At 43.5% G+C, this 21,041-nt stretch overlaps 1 protein-coding gene across 1 annotated transcript in view; it reads right to left on the bottom strand.

Moving 5' to 3' along the window:
* Positions 1-21,041, bottom strand: part of LOC120991125 (gastrula zinc finger protein XlCGF57.1-like) — a 220,157-nt gene that overhangs the window by 88,020 nt on the left and 111,096 nt on the right. The window contains exon 3 of the mRNA XM_040420016.1: positions 5,849-7,252. Coding sequence (XP_040275950.1) covers positions 5,849-7,252 — 1,404 coding nt within the window. The remainder of the gene's footprint in view (positions 1-5,848; positions 7,253-21,041) is intronic.

Here is a 21,041-nt window from a genome sequence, read left to right as displayed (position 1 = left end):
TGAGTCATGGGATTTAATCACAACCGTATCTGCTGCGGTAGATGCTAGAATGAAGTTGCTATAAGGAGGTCTGTGACATCACTGGTCACATGCTCCTTTATGGTCACATGACAAACCCTGACGGCAGCAGCTTGTGGAAGGAGGAAGGGCTGTGCGCTGGGCAGTGATGGTGACCTGTGTGCTGGGGGGGGGCAGTGATAGCGACCTGTGTGCTGGGGGGGCAGTAATGGCGACCTGTGTGCTGGGGGAGGCAGTGATGGCTACCTGTGTGCTGGGGGGGGGGGGCAGTGATAGCGACCTGTGTACTGGGGGGGCAGTAATGGCGACCTGTGTGCTGGGGGAGGCAGTGATGGCAACCTGTGTGCTGGGGGGGCAGTGATGGCGACCTGTGTGCTGGGGGAGGCAGTGATGGCGACCTGTGTTCTGAAGGGGGCAGAGATGGCAACCTGTTCGGGGGGAGGAGTACTGTCTGTACCTTGGGAACAGTTCGCCGGAGAGGCATAAGCAGCAGTCGGTGTCTGTGTGAGAGAAGGGGCACATGGTGAGGATTGTGTGTTTTGTAGGACACCTGATCAGACAGTAGTAGTTAGGGGAGCAGTGTAGCTAGATGGGGTGACCTGGGGTGCAGTACCTGGTCTCCGGGCATATGGGGTCAGCGGGGAGTATTGTGTGGTAGCCATTAAGATCAGACAAGAAGATCATGAGTGCAAGAGTGAGGTGACGTGGGGGGAGTGTGTTTGTGTGGAAAGAAAAAGGTCAGTGGGGACTACTGTGTGTGTGGGACCCATGCAGATCAATGGCGAGGGATGGGTGTTGTCATGAACCAAGAAGTTTATTGGGCAATTCATGGATCAAACACCTGTTGTGAATTTTGCTGTTAAGCTCCTTGTTAGAGAACAGCAAGTTTTGCAAAAAGCATTGAAACATTGAACCAATATCCCTAACCTTTTGGTGAGTAGTGTATTTATACATAGTTATTAGATCTCCTCTTAGTCATCATTTTTTCTAAACTGAATAACTCTAATTTTCATAATATGGGACAAGAAGTCCATCCATTCCAGTTATTACTTTAGTTGCCCTCCTCTGAACCCTCTCCAGCTCTGCTGTCTGTCTTCTACACAGGAGCCCAGAACTGTACACAGTCCTCCAAGTGTGGTCTGACTAGTGATGTGTAAAGTGGCATGACTATGTTCTCATCACCAGCATCTAGTCCCCTTTTGATGCACCCCGGTATCTTAATGGCCTTGGCAGCAGCTGCCTGACACTGATTTCTACAGTTAAGTTTACTGTCAACTTCTTAAGTCCTTTTCCATGTCAGTATTGGGGCTCATACACAAGAACGTATATTTTTTTCTGCATCTGATCCGCATTTATCAGTGTTATTATTTATTAGAAAGAGTCACTAATTCCATGGTGCTGCACATCAAGAGAGGGTTACACATACATAATATAAAAAATACAAATACCATAAACATGAAGCTATTAAGAAGCCGGTACAGAGGGGAGAGGACCCTGACCACAAGAGTTTACAATCTACAAGGGGAGGAGAAGGACACAGTAGGCGAGGGTAAAGCTGCTCATCTGGCTGTGTGGTGGCAGCGTGCTCATTGTAGGTGGTAGGCCTTCCTGAAGAGGTGGTTTTCAGGTTGCTTTTAAAGGTTTGGATGGTTTTTTTTGTGGGGGGGGAGTCTGATGTACTGGGGTATTGATTTCCAGAGTATGGAGGATGCAGGTGACAAATCTTGTAGACGATTGTGTGAAGAACAGACAAGAGGAGAACAAAGAAGAAGGGCTTGTGAGGATCGGGGATTACGTGTGAAGGTTGCATAAAAAAAATCCAGCACTGCCGTTCTTCTAACCAGACACTTTATACAGGGAGTGCAGAATTATTAGGCAAGTTGTATTTTTGAGGATTAATTTTATTATTGAACAACAACCATGTTCTCAATGAACCCAAAAAACTCATTAATATCAAAGCTGAATATTTTTGGAAGTAGTTTTTAGTTTTAGCTATTTTAGGGGGATATCTGTGTGTGCAGGTGACTATTACTGTGCATAATTATTAGGCAACTTAACAAAAAACAAATATATACCCATTTCAATTATTTATTTTTACCAGTGAAACCAATATAACATCTCAACATTCACAAATATACATTTCTGACATTCAAAAACAAAACAAAAACAAATCAGTGACCAATATAGCCACCTTTCTTTGCAAGGACACTCAAAAGCCTGCCATCCATGGATTCTGTCAGTGTTTTGATCTGTTCACCATCAACATTGCGTGCAGCAGCAACCACAGCCTCCCAGACACTGTTCAGAGAGGTGTACTGTTTTCCCTCCTTGTAAATCTCACATTTGATGATGGACCACAGGTTCTCAATGGGGTTCAGATCAGGTGAACAAGGAGGCCATGTCATTAGATTTTCTTCTTTTATACCCTTTCTTGCCAGCCACGCTGTGGAGTACTTGGACGCGTGTGATGGAGCATTGTCCTGCATGAAAATCATGTTTTTCTTGAAGGATGCAGACTTCTTCCTGTACCACTGCTTGAAGAAGGTGTCTTCCAGAAACTGGCAGTAGGACTGGGAGTTGAGCTTGACTCCATCCTCAACCCGAAAAGGCCCCACAAGCTCATCTTTGATGATACCAGCCCAAACCAGTACTCCACCTCCACCTTGCTGGCGTCTGAGTCGGACTGGAGCTCTCTGCCCTTTACCAATCCAGCCACGGGCCCATCCATCTGGCCCATCAAGACTCACTCTCATTTCATCAGTCCATAAAACCTTAGAAAAATCAGTCTTGAGATATTTCTTGGCCCAGTCTTGACGTTTCAGCTTGTGTGTCTTGTTCAGTGGTGGTCGTCTTTCAGCCTTTCTTACCTTGGCCATGTCTCTGAGTATTGCACACCTTGTGCTTTTGGGCACTCCAGTGATGTTGCAGCTCTGAAATATGGCCAAACTGGTGGCAAGTGGCATCTTGGCAGCTGCACGCTTGACTTTTCTCAGTTCATGGGCAGTTATTTTGCGCCTTGGTTTTTCCACACGCTTCTTGCGACCCTGTTGACTATTTTGAATGAAACGCTTGATTGTTCGATGATCACGCTTCAGAAGCTTTGCAATTTTAAGAGTGCTGCATCCCTCTGCAAGATCTCTCACTATTTTTGACTTTTCTGAGCCTGTCAAGTCCTTCTTTTGACCCATTTTGCCAAAGGAAAGGAAGTTGCCTAATAATTATGCACACCTAATATAGGGTGTTGATGTCATTAGACCACACCCCTTCTCATTACAGAGATGCACATCACCTAATATGCTTAATTGGTAGTAGGCTTTCGAGCCTATACAGCTTGGAGTAAGACAACATGCATAAAGAGGATGATGTGGTCAAAATACTCATTTGCCTAATAATTCTGCACGCAGTGTATTGCGATACACAGGCAGATAAAAACGCAAGTGTATTGTGAAATTAAGTATCCGATTTGAGGAGGGGCAGTGCTGGACCTTTTTCTACTATATTGAAAAAGTTCCAACTCACCATGACACACCGCTCTAAAGAAACGTTGATTTCACCCTGGACTGTTGGACCTGATAAGGGGGGAGTACCCCTATTCATTTTGTCTTCACATGTGGAGATGTATTAGCAAAGCAGGAGAGAGATGTAAGGAGGGGACAGATTGTTCACGACCTTATATGTAGTGCTTAGTATTATAAACTGAATTTGCTGGGCAATGTGGTAAACCTCATTTTCCACTTCTCTGCCCAAGCCTCCAATCTAGCCAGATCCATCTGAGGCAGTATAAGTGAGCTGGATACAGTACCTACAGAATTCAGCATCTGACTCCATTTATGTTCTGCAGGTAATAAAGATGGAGGGAGGATACATATGTAACACATATATGAGCATCACTTGGTCACTGAATTCATGTTGGCATTATTCAGGGGTTAATTGTGACATCACAAGCGATTTCAACCACTGCTATATCACTCAGCAACAGTATCTAGATAGATACAAATAGAGAAAGAGACGCGGCACTCACCGAACTTCTTGATGATGAATTGCCAGAAGAAGCGCTATCTTTGCGCGAAACGGCCGTCACCGCCGACGCACACTGTGGCCACCCCGCCCCCCCCTGCCTGCGCAGCACTACGCTCCACTTGCAATAAACAGCAATTCAGCATCAAGAAGTTCGGTGAGTGCCGCGTCTCTTTCTCTATTTGTATCTATTTACCCCTCCGTTACGCTGAGCACCATCTCCTGCTTCGTCTTCATTAATTGCTGCCTCCCCTGGGTTGGATACGGACTTACAGATATACAGGTGTATGGACGCAGTGCCGCTGCACTTTCCTTTCCCTGCTTCCTTGTATTACTGTTCAACAGTATCTAGATAGGTTTACCATTAAACTGCAGGAATGTACATATGGGGTTAATTATCACAGATCACACGGTCAGATAAATCAGTGATGTAGTCATCATGCCACCAATATCACTGTCTCCACACAGGAGGGTTAGTCTGTAGGAGCAATGAAGGTCACAGCGCTAGGAGAAAGTATAATATGAGCCAAGAAGACAATGTCTGTCAGTGACAAGGGTGACGCTGTCGTGGAGCAAATAGAAAAGTTTAAGCTGGTGATGCACGGTGACATCAGATGATATGTTGAATTGTGACACTACATATAATGACTGTCATTCTGAACATGGATACGGCTTCTCTCCTGTGTGACTTCTCTCATGTGTTACAAGACTGGATTTATCTGCAAAACATTTCCCACACTCTGAACACTACATATAATGACTGTCAATGGGTTCCCAACACGACATGCTATACGTCATGACAGTCAAATAAAATCCAACACTTGGATTCTTGGTCACAGGTCATATGTGACTTTCCCATGATTGAACACAATTCAAGTGTCACGGTACATCCCGTGTCAGAGGTTAGAAGATCTGAGAGACTTGCTGCACGTGAGGCTAACTGAGTCTCTCGCTTCTCAGTGTTGTTGTTTGGTAATGACCACCCCTCTTGTCAGGTGTAGCTTGTGGTCATTACTGCATTCACTATTTAGTTTGTTCTCACACTTCTTACCATGCGGTTGATATTTTCTGCTTGGATTTGGAAGAGTTGGTGTGTGGACCTTTCCTGTGTTCCTGCTCATCTATTTTCTATAAGATAAGTTGTACTGCTCTTTATATTTGGTTGTTCCCTTGTGCTTGTTGTTACTAGGCCTCAGGGAGATGCTGGTTCATTCACCTGGGAATGAACCAGTTGTCTCATTCCCTGTCAGTATCTTTAGGGCTCCTAGGGTTTAGGTTCCAGCGTATGTATTTTCCCACCTTCAGGGTCTATACATGCTGATAGGAAACCCCTAAACCTGGCCCCGACTCCTAGGAGGTGACCATTCCCCTCTCCCTAGCCTTGAGGCCTAGTTCTTTGTGTTTCCCCTTCTGTTGTTATTCTGGCGTCCCTCCCCTCCCCATTATTCGTGACAGCAAATCATGGTCAACTACGACTTCTGCAGTTTGGCAGATATTTTTTGCCGCCAAATCTCAGCTCTAAAATAGCTACAAGACATGAGTTACAGACAAGTTGTGAGAGTGTTCTGAGACTTGCAGTAATGTGACACATGTTGCCCAAAATGTAATGTCTGTGAATAAGATGGGTTTAAAATTCTTTTTTGCTCTTATCACATTTCCCATATCTATAAAACAATATAGTTTCTCCAGTTCTGTCAAGTTTTAGAATTTTAGTTCCTTCTTACAAAGCATTTTCAACATATAAAACATCAAAATTGCTTCTCTCCTGTGTGAATTATCTGATGTCTAACAAGAGATGATTTCTGTGTAAAACATTTCCCACATTGTGAACATGAATATGGTTTCTCTACTGTGTGCAATTTTTGATGTTTAACAAGACTTGATTTCTGTGTGAAATATTTCCCACATTCTGAACACGAATATGGCTTCTCTTTTGTGTGAATTCTCTCATGCATAACCAGATTTGATTTTCGTGTAAAACATTTCCCACATTCTGAACATGAATATGGCTTCGCTCTTGTGTGAATTATCCTATGTTTAGCAAGATGTGAATATTCTGTAAAACATTTCCCACATTGTGAACATGAATATGGCTTCTCTCCTATGTGACATATCTGATGTGAAACAAGACTTGATTTCTGTCTAAAACATTTCCCACACTCTGAACATGAATATGGCTTCTCTTTTGTGTGAATTCTCTCATGCATAACCAAATTTGATTTTCGTGTAAAACATTTCCCACATTCTGAACATGAATATGGCTTCGCTCCTGTGTGAATTATCCTATGTTTAGCAAGATGTGAATATTCTGTAAAACATTTCCCACATTCTGAACATGAATATGGCTTCTCTCCTGTGTGACTTCTCTCATGTTTAGCAAGATCCGATTTCTGTCTAAAGCATTTCCCACATTCTGTACATGAATATGGCTTCTCTCCTGTGTGACTTCTCTTATGTTTAGCAAGATCCGATTTCTGTCTAAAACATTTCCCACATTCTGAACATGAATATGGCTTCTCTCCTGTGTGACATCTCTGATGTGAAACAAGACTTGATTTCTGTCTAAAACATTTCCCACATTCTGAACATGAATATGGCTTCTCTCCTGTGTGACATCTTTGATGTGTAACAAGACTTGATTTCTGTGTAAAACAGTTCCCACATTCTGAACATTGATAAGGCTTCTCTCCTGTGTGACTTCTCTCATGTGTTACAAGACTGGATTTATCAGTAAAACATTTCCCACACTCTGAACATGAATATGGCTTCTCTCCTGTATGAATTCTTTCATGTCTAATAAGACTGATTTTTTCTATAAAACATTTCCCACACCGTGAACATGAATATGGCTTCTCTCCTGTGTGAATTGTCTTATGTTTAGCAAGATCTGTTTTACTTGTAAAGCATTTCCCACATTCCTGCTCTGCTGTCTGAATTCTTCTGTGTGTAGAAAGTCTTGATTGTTCTGTACACTCTTTACCACCTTGAAACCTTTTATCCCCTTTCTGACCTGTATTTGTGGTAACAATCTGTAATTTGTCAGGAGAAGGTTCCTCATGATGAGGGGGATTATATAATAGATCTGTACTGTGAAGTCCTGGGTGTACATTAAGTGTAATAAGGTTTTCTCCTGAGGAGAGCTGCAGGAGATCTTTATCTTCTTCTTTATAATTTAGTGATAATATAGCTTTGCTCTTAATATTTTTACTGGAACTCTCTGTGAAAATAAAAATTGGAATTTGTGATTATTTTTGAAACTACGGCGAGGACAAACCTATAACATTCCTATTAGGCCTGATGCACACGACCGCTGTTTTGGTCCGCATCCGAGCCGCAGTTTTTGCGGCTTGGATGCGAACCCATTCACTTCAATGGGGCCGCAAAAAAGATGCGGACAGCACTCCGTGTGCGGTCCGCATCCGTTTCTCCGTTCCGTGGTCAGCAAAAAAAATATAACCTCTCCTATTCTTGTCTGTTTTGCGGACAAGAATAGGCAGTTATATGAATGGCTGTCCGTGCCGTTCCGCACATTTCGGAACGCACACCGACGCCATCCGTGTTTTGGGGATCCTCAATTTGCGGACCGCAAAACACACAACAGTCGTGTGCATGAGGCCTTAGGCTGTAAATGGATATATGGTATAAACCAGCTCTGCCTCTAATGCCACCAGATGTAAGGTAGCTATCCTATAAGTCAGTGTCCGACCTTTTAAACTGGTCTCGAGACATGACTTGGATAATGATTAAGTCATTACCTGCTGCTGGAAAACTCACACTGGTCAGTACATGATGAGAGATCTCCTTCCTCCAGCAGCAGGTTCAGTGTGTAATTACAGCTTCTAATTCCTTCTGCTGTTATTTTACTGCAGCCTGGACTAAGCTTGTGTGAGACATCAGCAGCGGGGGAGGAGGTACACTGAAAGGAGCATGTTACTTAGGCCCCTTTTACACGAGTTAGTATTCCACGCGGGTGCAATGCGTGATGCGAACGCATTTCACCCGCACGAAAACCGGACCCATTCATTTCAATGAGGCTGTGTACATGTGCGTTGGTTTTCACGCATCACTTGAGTGTTGTGTGAAAATCGCAGCATGTTCTATATTCTGCGTTTTTCACGAAACGCTGGCTCCATAGAAGTGAATGGAGCTGCGTGAAAATCGCATCGCATCCGCAAGCAAGTGTTGTTTGTATACATTCAGTTTCTTATCAGCGCATGCAAAATGCATCAAAAAACGCAAAAAAAACGGAACAATCGAACGCGATCGCAGGCAAAACTGAAATCGCGCAGTTTTCACTGAATGCAGTCGCAATACATCCGGACCTAATCCGGACACGCTCGTCGGCTGTTTCACACGAGTGAATCCCGCGCGTGTCATCCGCAGCGTGAAAGACAGCCAAGCAGCGCTGTGGACTGCAGAGACACGGAGCAGTAACATGATTGATGATGCTCCGTGCCTCTCTGTGACCTTTTTACTACAAAATCACAATGAGATAAAGTTGTCACCGTGATTTTCTAGTAAAAAGATCACAGAGCGGCACGGAGCATCATCAGTCATGTTACTGCTCGTGTCTCTGCAGTCCACAGCGCGGCTTCGCTGTCCTTTCACGCTGCGGATCCGCTCGTGTGAAACAGCCCTTAAGGAACAGATGTACACTGGGAAGGCACTGAGTGAGAAACGAAAATGGAAAATCACTTTGACCTCAAAGGGTTAAGACTCTGAAGTCTGTATAGCCTAATGGCCGCACAGTCCCCAGATCTCAGGTTTATAGACATCTTCAGGATGCAGTGGAATAGACAGAGTGAGGTCATCAATCAGAACCTGTAATAAAGGTCTCCAGCACCTTGTTGGGTCCATTACACTAAGAATCCAGGATGTTCTAAGGCTACTTTCACACTCGCATTTTGGCTTTCCGTTTCTGAGATCCGTCATGGGCTCTCACCAGCGGTCCAAAACGGATCAGTTTTGCCCTAATGCATTCTGAATGGAAAAGGATCCGCTCAGAATGCATCAGTTTGCCCTCCGATCAGTCTCCATTCAGCTCTGGAGGCGGACACCAAAATGTTGCCTGCAGCGTTTTTCTCTCCGCTTGACGAAACTGAGCCAATCAGTAACATAGCCAAGACGGGTCCGTCATGAACTCCATTGAAAGTCAATTGGAGACGGATCCGTTTTCTATTGTGCCAGAGAAAACGGATCCGTCCCCATTGACTTGCATTGTGTGCCAGGACGGATCCCTTTTCTCTGACACAATTTGGCCCAATAGAAACCAGATCCCTCTCCCATTGACTTTCAATGGAGTTCATGACGGATCCGTCTTGGCTATGTTACAGATAATACAAACGGATCCGATCATGACGGATGCATGCGGTTGTATTATGGTAACGGATCCATTTTTGAAGATCCATGACGGATCCACCCAAAAAGCGAGTGTGAAAGTAGCCCAAGGCTGTGATGGCAAACCTCCGGCACACCGGCTGTGGTAAAACTACAAGTCCCAAGATGAACACTTGATTGGCTGTTATTAGAGCTCCATAGAAATGAATGGAGCATGCTGGGAGTTGTAGTTTCCCCACAGCTGGAGTACTGGAGGTTAGCCACAACTGTTCTAAGGGGAACGAGGGTCCTATCAAGAATTAAGAAGGTGGAGCTAATGACGTGTCCTGTGAGTGCAGGTGACCATCACTGAGACGTCTGTGTCTGTACAATAATCACATGTGACATCGGAGCTTCCTAATAATCATGGAGCTGAGGACAGGAGTGCACCGAAAGGAAGGAAAAACACAACAACCAAACAGCTTTAACCACTTAATGACTAGGCTGTTTTTTTTCTTTCTTTCAATGGAACCATTTACATGTAATTTATGGTTTAGCTTTTATAAGCCCCAGCAATTGTTTTGTGTTTTGCTGTTCTCTTTGGCGTTCTGTCATAAAGGGAGTTTAAAGAAATAACTGTCACGTTCTGTCTAAGGGACGGGTCAGCAAAGAGGGGAAGTCATATGGTCGACAGGTGTCAGCTGGATAAGGGGAAGACTTCATCAGAATCTGAAGTCAGTATCTCCATTCATGATTCCATACCTGTGGTGACATCTCCTGGAATGTCCTCCTCCGCCTCACTCTTACACGGGGGATCGCCCATCATCCTCTCTTCTTCATCCTCCACTTTAATATCAGTCAGATCTTCCCCCTGATTTGTCATCTGTAACAATTCAGTACAATACAGCAGACAGATGGGAAATCTAACAGATCCACATAAGAGACCCCCACAATCTATGACCCCTCTATGACTGCAGGACCCCCCTATATACAGTGGATATAAAAAGTCTACACACCCCTGCTAAAATGTCCGGTTTGTATGATGTAAAAAAATGAGACAAAAGATAAATCATTTCAGAACTTTTTCCACCTTTAATGTGACCTATAAACTGTACCACTCAATTGAAAAACAAACTGAAATCTTTTAGGTGGAGGGAAGAAAACAAAAAAACCTAAAATAATGTGGTTGCATAAGTGTGCACACCCTCTTGTAACTGGGGATGTAGCTGTGTTCAGAATTAAGCAATCACATTCAGAATCCTGTTAAATAGGAGTCAGCATACACCGGCCATCATGTAAAGTGCCTCTGATTAACCCCAAATTAAGTTCAGCTGCTCTAGTTGGTCTTTCCTGAAATTTTCTTAGTCGCATCCCACAGCAAAAGCCATGGTCCACAGAATGCTTCCAAAGCATCAGAGGATCTTATTGTTAGAAGGTATCAGTCAGGAGAAGGGGACAAAAGAATTTCCAAGGCATTAGATATACCATGGAACACAGTGAAGACAACCATCATCAAGTGGAGAAAATATGGCCCAACAGCGACATTACCAACAACTGGACCTCCCTCCAAAACTGATGAAAAGACGAGAAGAAAACTGGTCTGGGAGGCGACCAAGAGGCCTACAGCAACATTAAAGGAGCTGCAGGAACATCTGGCAAGTACTGGCTGTGTGGTACATGTGACAACAATCTCCCGTATTCTTCATATGTCTGGGCTATGGGGTAGAGTGGCAAGAGGACACAGTTTTAAATTAGAGGGGCAAAGGTTTAAAAGTAATATAAGGAAGTATTACTTTACTGAGAGAGTAGTGGATGCATGGAATAGCCTTCCTGCAGAAGTGGTAGCTGCAAATACAGTGAAGGGGTTTAAGCATGCATGGGATAGGCATAAGGCCATCCTTCATATAAGATAGGGCCGGGGGCTATCCATAGTATTCAGTATATTGGGCAGACTAGATGGGCCAAATGGTTCTTATCTGCCGACACATTCTATGTTTCTATGTTTCTAAGACGAAAGCCTTTTCTTACGAAGAAAAACATCCAAGCCAGGCTACATTTTGCAAAAACACATCTGAAGTCTCCCAAAAGCATGTGGGAAAAGGTGTTATGGTCTGATGAAACCAAGGTTGAACTTTTTGGCCATAATTCCAAAAGATATGTTTGGCACAAAAACAACACTGCACATCACCAAAAGAACCCCATGCCCACAGTGAAGCATGGTGGTGGCAGCATCATGCCAAGGGGCTGTTCTTCAGCTAGAACTGGGACCTTAGTTAAGCTACAGAGAATTATGACCAGTTCCAAATACCAGTCAATATTGGCACAAAACCTTCAGGCTTCTGCTAGAAAGCTGAACATGAAGAGGAACTTCATCTTTCAGCATGACCCAAAGCATACATCCAAATCAACAAAGGAATGGCTTCACCAGAAGAATATTAAAGTTTTGGAATGGCCGAGCCAGAGCCCAGACCTGAATCCGATTGAAAATCTGTGGGGTGATCTGAAGAGGGATGTGCCCAGGAGATGCCCTCGCAATCTGACAGATTTGGAGTGTTTTTGCCAAGAAGAGTGGGCAAATCTTGCCAAGTCAAAATGTGCCATGCTGATAGACTCATACCCAAAAAGACTGAGTGCTGTAATAAAATCAAAAGGTGCTTCAACAAAGTATTAGTTTAAGGGTGTGCACACTTAGGCAACCATATTCTTTTTATATTTTCTCTTCCCTCCACCTAAAAGATTTCAGTTTGTTTTTCAATTGAGTTGTACAGTTTATAGGTCACATTAAAGGTGGAAAAAGTTCTGAAATAATTTATCTTTGTCTCTTTTTTTACATCACAGAAACCTGACATTTTAACAGGGGTGTGTAGACTTTTTATATCCACTGTAGATGTGTATAGGGCCCAGCTCCATCTACCTGAGGATTCTCTGGGACCTTCTCCTCTGGACAGTCCTGGGAATACAGAGGACGAGGACATCTCTCTGGTGGATTTCTCCTCCTGGATCCATCTGTGGAGACACAAGCACACAGTGACTGAATACACGGCCTCCTGTAGATCTTCTAGGTTTAGTTATCGGGGGAAATAACAAGGTTCTGCTCCTCACCACCTGTGCTGAGATGCCCACAATAGAGCTAAGAAATGGGGGTCATTCTAAATAAAAGTGGTACAATACCGGCTATAAATGGGTTAATGGAAGCTCTTAGCGCACATATTTGATCAAACGTGTGTCGGGCTCATCTACCAGGTGTCAAGGTGGCTTCTGCAGATGGGTCCCTAACACTTATATACTGCCTCTCTTTGGACTTACCTAAGCCTACAATATTCAGGGCACATTGATCAAATATGTGCGCTAAGAGCTTCCATTAATCCATTTATATTCGGTATTGTACCACTTATTTAGAATGACCCCCATTTCTTAGCAGCCATTTTATTTTTTATAATCATGCTTGCTTCATGGATATGCACCTGTGATTCTGAAGGTTCTAGTCTAAATTCTCTTGTAGGATACACTGCAAAAACTGTCCAGGACTGAGGAACATCACAAAGAGATGAAGGTGATGACCCGTCTCCAGATTCTCAGATCTCAAGTTGATCGTCATCTTTGGGATGTGCTGAAAAATGTCTGATCCATGGAGAACGCACCAGACTAGCCTTAGAGATACTGGTCTCCCCTTGTCTGAAGACATAGGCTATGGTCACTGAAGGAACGTGAGGAGAATGGCTCTAAACTCCCTCCCATGGTGAGAATCCTCCTCCTGAGCCGTATTCTACCTCCCCTGAAGTGGGAAAGATGCAGGTAGCTCCCATCCTGACCGACTTGTATCTGAGGCAGTTACTATGGGATTCCTTTTACCCATTGACCTCCGTTCTGTCTATTACACCTTTTGTTATGTCCTGTTCGCCATAAATGTCTCTTTACTGTGAGGGGCACTGATGGCGGTTGTGCAGGGGAAGGAGTCGCACCATTTGGGGGAATGTATTAAGACTGGCGCTTCTTACACATAGAATGTGTCGGCAGATAAGAACCATTTGGCCCATCTAGTCTGCCCAATATACTGAATACTATGAATAGTCCCTGGCCCTATCTTATATGAAGGATGGCCTTATGCCTATCCCATGCATGCTTAAACTCCTTCACTGTATTTGCAGCTACCACTTCTGCAGGAAGGCTATTCCATGCATCCACTACTCTCTCAGTAAAGTAATACTTCCTTATATTACTATTAAACCTTTGCCCCTCTAATTTAAAACTTTGTCCTCTTGTAGCAGTTTTTCTTTTTTAAATATTCTCTCCTCTTTTACCTTGTTGATTCCCTTTATGTATTTAAAAGTTTCTATCATATCCCCTCTGTCTCGTCTTTCTTCCAAGCTATACATGTTAAGGTCCTTTAATCTTTCCTGGTAAGTTTTATCCTGCAATCCATGTACTAGTTTAGTAGCTCTTCTCTGAACTCTCTCCAAAGTATCAATATCCTTCTGGAGATATGGTCTCCAGTACTGAGCACAATACTCCAAATGAGGTCTCACTAGTGCTCTGTAGAGCGGCATGAGCACCTCCCTCTTTCTACTGGTAATGCCTCTCCCTATACACCCAAGCATTCTGCTAGCATCTCCTGCTGCTCTATGACATTGTCTGCCTACCTTTAAGTCTTCTGAAATAATGACCCCTAAATCCCTTTCCTCAGATACTGAGGTTAGGACTGTATCACTGATTTTATATTCTGCTCTTGGGTTTTTACGCCCCTGGTGCATTATCTTGCACTTATCAACATTCTATTTTAGTTGCCAGATTTTTGAACATTCCTCTAGTTTTCCTAAATCCTTTTCCATTTGGTGTTACTCCAGTCTAACTAGTGAACTCGCTGGAGTACGATGCACCCGAATTATTAAGAGGTAATGATTCTGGAGCATCTTCAGGAGTTCTTTGTGGCTGAGAAAGAAATCTAGGGCTGCTCAGGGCCTGGAGATGATTTCTGGTCTAACGTGCGCCAGTTTTCTGTGCACATGCTGTTAAATGAGTCGGGCCACAGAGATGTTGGTGCAGGGGAAACACAGGTGGCGCCACTGAGCGACTGCAGGTCTGAGACAAGCCGGAGAGGGAGCAGCATAAGAGAATTACAAAACTGCAGCTGAGTTATAACTCACCCCCTCAGACATCTTGCAGTATCTCCTGGATGGGTCATCAGTATCTGATCAGCGAGGATCTGACACCCGGGACCCTTGTAGAGTAACCTAAGCCACTGGTCATGTTCATCGGTCACATGGCCTAGGAGCTCCGTCCTATTGAAGTGAATACCAAGCACAACCACTATACAATGTGCAGCGCTGTGCTGGGTGAGCTCTGCGGAAACTGCGGTGGTGATAGGAGCGTCGCTGCCTCCTCAAAAAGCTGATCGGTGAGGGTCCCCGGTGTCTGACCCCGCTGATCCGACACTCATGACCTATAGTGAGGATAGGTCATCAGTATAAAAATGTCAGAAAACCCCTTCAAATGTACAGAAGACTTGCAGCTCCATAATTCAGATCCCGGAGGTTCCTCTTTCCTGGCCAGTATGGAGACAGTCCATGGTGTGGTCATGGACATCAAGGTGAGACATGGTGATCACTCTCATCAGTGATCAGATATAACCCAGGCCTATGAGTATAAACATAACATCTTATAAACTGCCACCAATAGTCGGATCTCCTCAGACGTTCTGCGAGCTGTTGTGTTGTGGTCACTATAGGAAACATAAACCGTCCTCTCAGCTAATGTGCTCCATAGTACGGAGACGCTGAATCCTGACATCTCACCACCTGACAATGGCCCCCAGGTCTCCGATCTTAGCGCCAGGTCACTGGACTGACCCCAGCATGGAGTTACAGCGCAGTGATAATAGGTTCTGAGACCGAGCAGAACCCGAGCTTCTCCACATTCATCTAGAAGAGAAGAAACGCTGAACTTTACGTCGAGTGTGTGGACCTTAGAGGGCGCACTAACACAACACACTCATAAGCAATATTTAGGTTTCAGCAATTTTCCGTTTTATTCATAGACAACGCGTTTCGGGGTACTGGAGATCTCTTTATCAAGTCTGAAAGGAGGATTAATAAAAAGAAAAATGGACACCCATGTAGAAAAACACAATATATGTGCCTATCCATATAAAGAGATGTGTGACAATTGTATAATGATAAATATAGAAAATTATATAAAAATATTTATAAATATAAATACATACATATATATATATATATATATATATATATATATATATAAATAGATATAAAAATAAAAACTGCATATACAGTTGCAAGAAAAAGTATGTGAACCCTTTGGAATGATATGGATTTCTGCACAAATTGGTCATAAAATGTGATCTGATCTTCATCTAAGTCACAACAATAGACAATCACAGTCTGCTTAAACTAATAACACACAAAGAATTAAATGTTACCATGTTTTTATTGAACACACCATGTAAACATTCACAGTGCAGGTAGAAAAAGTATGTGAACCCTTGGATTTAATAACTGGTTGAACCTATTTTGGCAGCAATAACTTCAACCAAACGTTTCCTGTAGTTGCAGATCAGACGTGCACAACGGTCAGGAGTAATTCTTGACCATTCCTCTTTACAGAAGTGTTTCAGTTCAGCAATATTCTTGGGATGTCTGGTGTGAATCGCTTTCTTGAGGTCATGCCACAGCATCTCAAATCGGGCTGAGGTCAGGACTCTGACTGGGCCACTCCAGAAGGCGTATTTTCTTCTGTTTAAGCCATTCTGTTGTTGATTTACTTCTATGCTTTGGGTCGTTGTCCTGTTGCAACACCGATCTTCTGTTGAGCTTCAGCTGGTGGACAGATGGCCTTAAGTTCTCCTGCAAAATGTCTTGATAAACTTGGGAATTAATTTTTCCTTCGATGATAGCAATCCGTCCAGGCCCTGACGCAGCAAAGCAGCCCCAAACCATGATGCCCCCACCACCATACTTCACAGTTGGGATGAGGTTTTGATGTTGGTGTGCTGTGCCTCTTTTTCTCCACACATAGTGTTGTGTGTTTCTTCCAAACAACTCAACTTTGGTTTCATCTGTCCACAGAATATTTTGCTAGTACTGCTGTGGAACATCCAGGTGCTCTTGTGCAAACTGTAAACGTGCAGCAATGTTTTTTTTGGACAGCAGTGGCTTCCTCTGTGGTATCCTCCCATGAAATCCATTCTTGTTTAGTGTTTTACGTATCGTAGATTCGCTAACAGGGATGTTAGCATATGCCAGAGACTTTTGTAAGTCTTTAGCTGACACTCTAGGATTCTTCTTCACCTCATTGAGCAGTCTGCGCTGTTCTCTTGCAGTCATCTTTATAGGACGGCCACTCCTAGGGAGAGTAGCAGCAGTGCTGAACTTTCTCCATTTATAGCCAATTTGTCTTACCGTGGACTGATAAACAGCAAGGCTTTTGAAGATACTTTTATAACCCTTTCCAGCTTTATGCAAGTCAACAATTCTTAATCGTAGGTCTTCTGAGAGCTCCTTTGTGCGAGGCATCATTCACATCAGGCAATGCTTCTTGTGAAAAGCAAACCCAGAACTGGTGTGTGTTTTTTATAGGGCAGGGCAGCTGTAACCAACACCTCCAATCTCATCTCATTGATTGGACTCCAGTTGGCTGACACCTCACTCCAATTAGCTCTTGGAGATGTCATTAGTCTAGGGGTTCACATACTTTTTCCACCTGCACTGTGAATGTTTACATGGTGTGTTCAATAAAAACATAGTAACATTTAATTATTTTTGTCTTATTAGTTTAAGCAGACTGTGATTGTCTATTGTTGTGACTTAGATGAAGATCAGATCACATTTTATGACCAATTTGTGCAGAAATCCGTATAATTCCAAAGGGTTCACATACTTTTTCTTGCAACTGTATATGAATTTTTTTTAATATAAAAAATACATATAAAATTCATAGAATAACGAATATCGCATATACATGGAGGAATGTGACATAATGGATGGATAGTTATAGGTGTTAATTACAAGGGTGATGATGGTGGAGATCGATGTCTTGAGGGAGAATAAATAGGTTTTTTTTTTGCCTTCCTCTGGATCAACTTGCAGAATAACAGGCCGAACTGGATGGACAAATGTCTTTTTTCGGCCTCATGTACTATGTTACTATGTTATGTTACAACTGAGGTTCCTGCGGGGGAGACTAGTTTATGATCTAGGTATGTGTGTGAAGAACAGTAAAGGGATAGGATTGGAGAATGGGATGGCAATTAGCCAATTGCATTGGAGTAGTTTTTTCATCAGACAGAGTGTGTGGGGGGGATGTGGAGAGGGGTAGAAGTGGACCACAGGCTGGCAGTTTGATAATCACACTATAGTTCCACCCATAGATGTCGAGAAGGGTATGAAACAAATGGATGACGGGGGTGTAGAGGAAGGAAGGGGGGGGGGGGCGGAACAAATGAAGGATGGATGGAGGCGAGGGGGAAGGGACGGAGGTCCCAGAGTGATTTGAAGAGGGGTATGCCCGGAACTATGTGATTATCAAACTGCCAGCCTGTGGTCCAATTCTACCCCTCTCTACATCCTTCCACCCCCCCCCCCCCCCCCCACACTCTGTCTGATGAAAAAAAGACTCCAATGCAATTGGCTAATTGCCATCCCATTCTCCAATCCATCCCGATCTCCCCCATCATCACCCATGTAATTAACACCTATAACTATCCATCCAGCATCCTCCTGGAACATATAATTGGCAATTGCCATCTTTGGATCCAGTCCCCTACACGCTGATCTCAGCTCCGCTCTGTTACCAGCGCTACTTGGTTCCGATACCCATCCCTGTCCAGCCCATTCTCCCTTCCACTACTCCGTGCACCGTTGGTAACCCCGCCCCTCCACGGACGCTCCTCCAATGAGCACAGTTAGGCCCTCCCACATACTCCTCTTAACCTGTAGCAGAGCGCGCTGCACAGGTCAGCTTCCTCCTCATGCAACTTGGACTCAGCCGCGGCATCTGGTCTGCTGATCCGACCCAGGTAAGACACACCCCGGCATCAGAGTCCCTCCTTACCAACCAGCAGTAACATTCCCAAGCCCCACTATGGATTTATTCACTTACCATACTTTATTTAAAAGCATATGATACACCACCAGCCCCTGATTGCTGGCTCATATGCTCATCCCTAATGATATTTATATACAGTACAGACCAAAAGTTTGGACACACCTTCTCATTCAAAGAGTTTTCTTTATTTTCATGACTATAAAGGCATCAAAACTATGAATTAACACATGTGGAATTATATACATAACAAACAAGTGTGAAATAACTGAAAATAGGTCATATTCTAGGTTCTTCAAAGTAGCCACCTTTTGCTTTGATTACTGCTTTGCACACTCTTTGCATTCTCTTGATGAGCTTCAAGAGGTAGTCCCCTGAAATGGTCTTCCAACAGTCTTGAAGGAGTTCCCAGAGATGCTTAGCACTTGTTGGCCCTTTTGCCTTCACTCTGCGGTCCAGCTCACCCCAAACCATCTCGATTGGGTTCAGGTCCGGTGACTGTGGAGGCCAGGTCATCTGGCGCAGCACCCCATCACTCTCCTTCATGGTCAAATAGCCCTTACTTTTAAAGTTTTCCCAATTTTTCGGCTGACTGACTGACCTTCATTTCTTAAAGTAATGATGGCCACTCGTTTTTCTTTACTTAGCTGCTTTTTTCTTGCCATAATACCAATTCTAACAGTCTATTCAGTAGGACTATCAGCTGTGTATCCACCTGACTTCTCCTCAACGCCACTGATGGTCCCAACCCTATTTATAAGGCAAGAAATCCCACTTATTAAACCTGACAGGGCACACCTGTGAAGTGAAGACCATTTCAGGGGACTACCTCTTGAAGCTCATCAAGAGAATGCCAAGAGTGTGCAAAGCAGTAATCAAAGCAAAAGGTGGCTACTTTGAAGAACCTAGAATATGACATATTTTCAGTTGTTTCACACTTGTTTGTTATGTATATAATTCCACATGTGTTAATTCATAGTTTTGATACCTTCATAGTCATGAAAATAAAGAAAACTCTTTGAATGAGAAGGTGTGTCCAAACTTTTGGTCTGTACTGTAGGTCCATCTATTTACATCCTTTTAGTCCTTTGCCCTGTTGGTACCAATACCTATATATGTTTATTTTCTTTTTTTCTCTTTTCCTAATGAAGAAATACAATCTTGGTGTCTTTCTCAGCAGAGATAACACTATATTATATAGTATGGCCTCTTCTAGGTTTAGTGTCCATTTCTGGTACAACATAGTGGTTTTTACCCCAGCAGATTATAATTTTACAGCATTGGCCTCTTTTAGGTCACATTCCTCTATGTATATGTGATATTCGTTATTCTATGAATTTTATATGTATTTTTTATATAATTTTTTTTTTTTCCATATATATTCAGTTTTTATTTTTATATATGTATTTAGATTTATAAATATTTTTATATCATTTTCTATATTTATCATTATACAATTGTCACACATCTCTTTATATGGATAGGCACATATATTGTGTTTTTCTACATGGGTGTCCATTTTTCTTTTTATTAATCCTCCTTTCAGACTTGATAAAGGGATCTCCAGTACCCCGAAACGCGTTGTCTATGAATAAAACGGAAAATTGCTGAAACCTAAATATTGCTTATGACCGGTTGTGTTAGTGCGCCCTCTAAGGTCCACACGCTCGACGTAAAGTTCAGCATTTCTTCTCTTCTACCGTTACCCGAGCGGCAGGGTGGCTCCTGCCCAAGGCGATCGGACGAATCTAGGCTGCACCAACCGTTGCAATTCTCTTCTTTTGGCCTTCATTGTGGTTGCGCCCAATTGGTGCAACCGCAATAGGTGAGCAAACCATCTCTTATAGTAGAATTTTAATTTACTGAACATACTTACCCTATGAGCGCCCTTCTCTATCCTATTCGCCACCATTTGCTCCACACTCATGTAGACAGGACCTGGCCGCTCCTTATAGAAGCCCCTGGACTGCCCCCTGCAGGTCACTGCTGAATAGCTGGGGGCTGTTACCATAGTAACACATGGCACCGGGGTTCTGTGCATCATGTGTTACTATAGGACTGTAGCACTGACACCTCTGTCTTCTCCAAGTACTGCAGATGCCGTGTATTATAGAGCAGCCATCTATTGTGGAAGTGGGGGAGGGCAGAGATCGTCAGTGTAAGGCCTTGTTCACACCACGTCTGTACATGTCACTGCACACACGTGTATACACTGCATATGACGGCTCTTACCTTGTGATATAAGAGGGTGGTGCTCCTCCATTACATGTCACTGCACACACGTGTATACACTGCACATGACGGCTCTTACCTTGTGATATAAGAGGCTGGTGCGCCTCCATTACATGTCACTGCACACACGTGTATACACTGCACATGACGGGTCTTACCTTGTGATATAAGAGGCTGGTACTCCTCCATTACATGTCACTGCACACACGTGTATACACTGCACATGACGGCTTTTACCTTGTGATATAAGAGGCTGGTGCTCCTCCATTACATGTCACTGCACACACGTGTATACACTGCACATGACGGCTCTTACATTGTGATATAAGAGGCTGGTGCTCCTCCATTACATGTCACTGCACACACGTGTAAACACTGCACATGACAGGTCTTACCTTGTG

This window comes from Bufo bufo, chromosome 2, assembly GCF_905171765.1.
Source record: "Bufo bufo chromosome 2, aBufBuf1.1, whole genome shotgun sequence".
NCBI lineage: Eukaryota > Metazoa > Chordata > Amphibia > Anura > Bufonidae > Bufo > Bufo bufo.
Note: the sequence above shows the minus strand (reverse complement) of the source record. Positions and strands in the feature narration are given on the sequence as shown.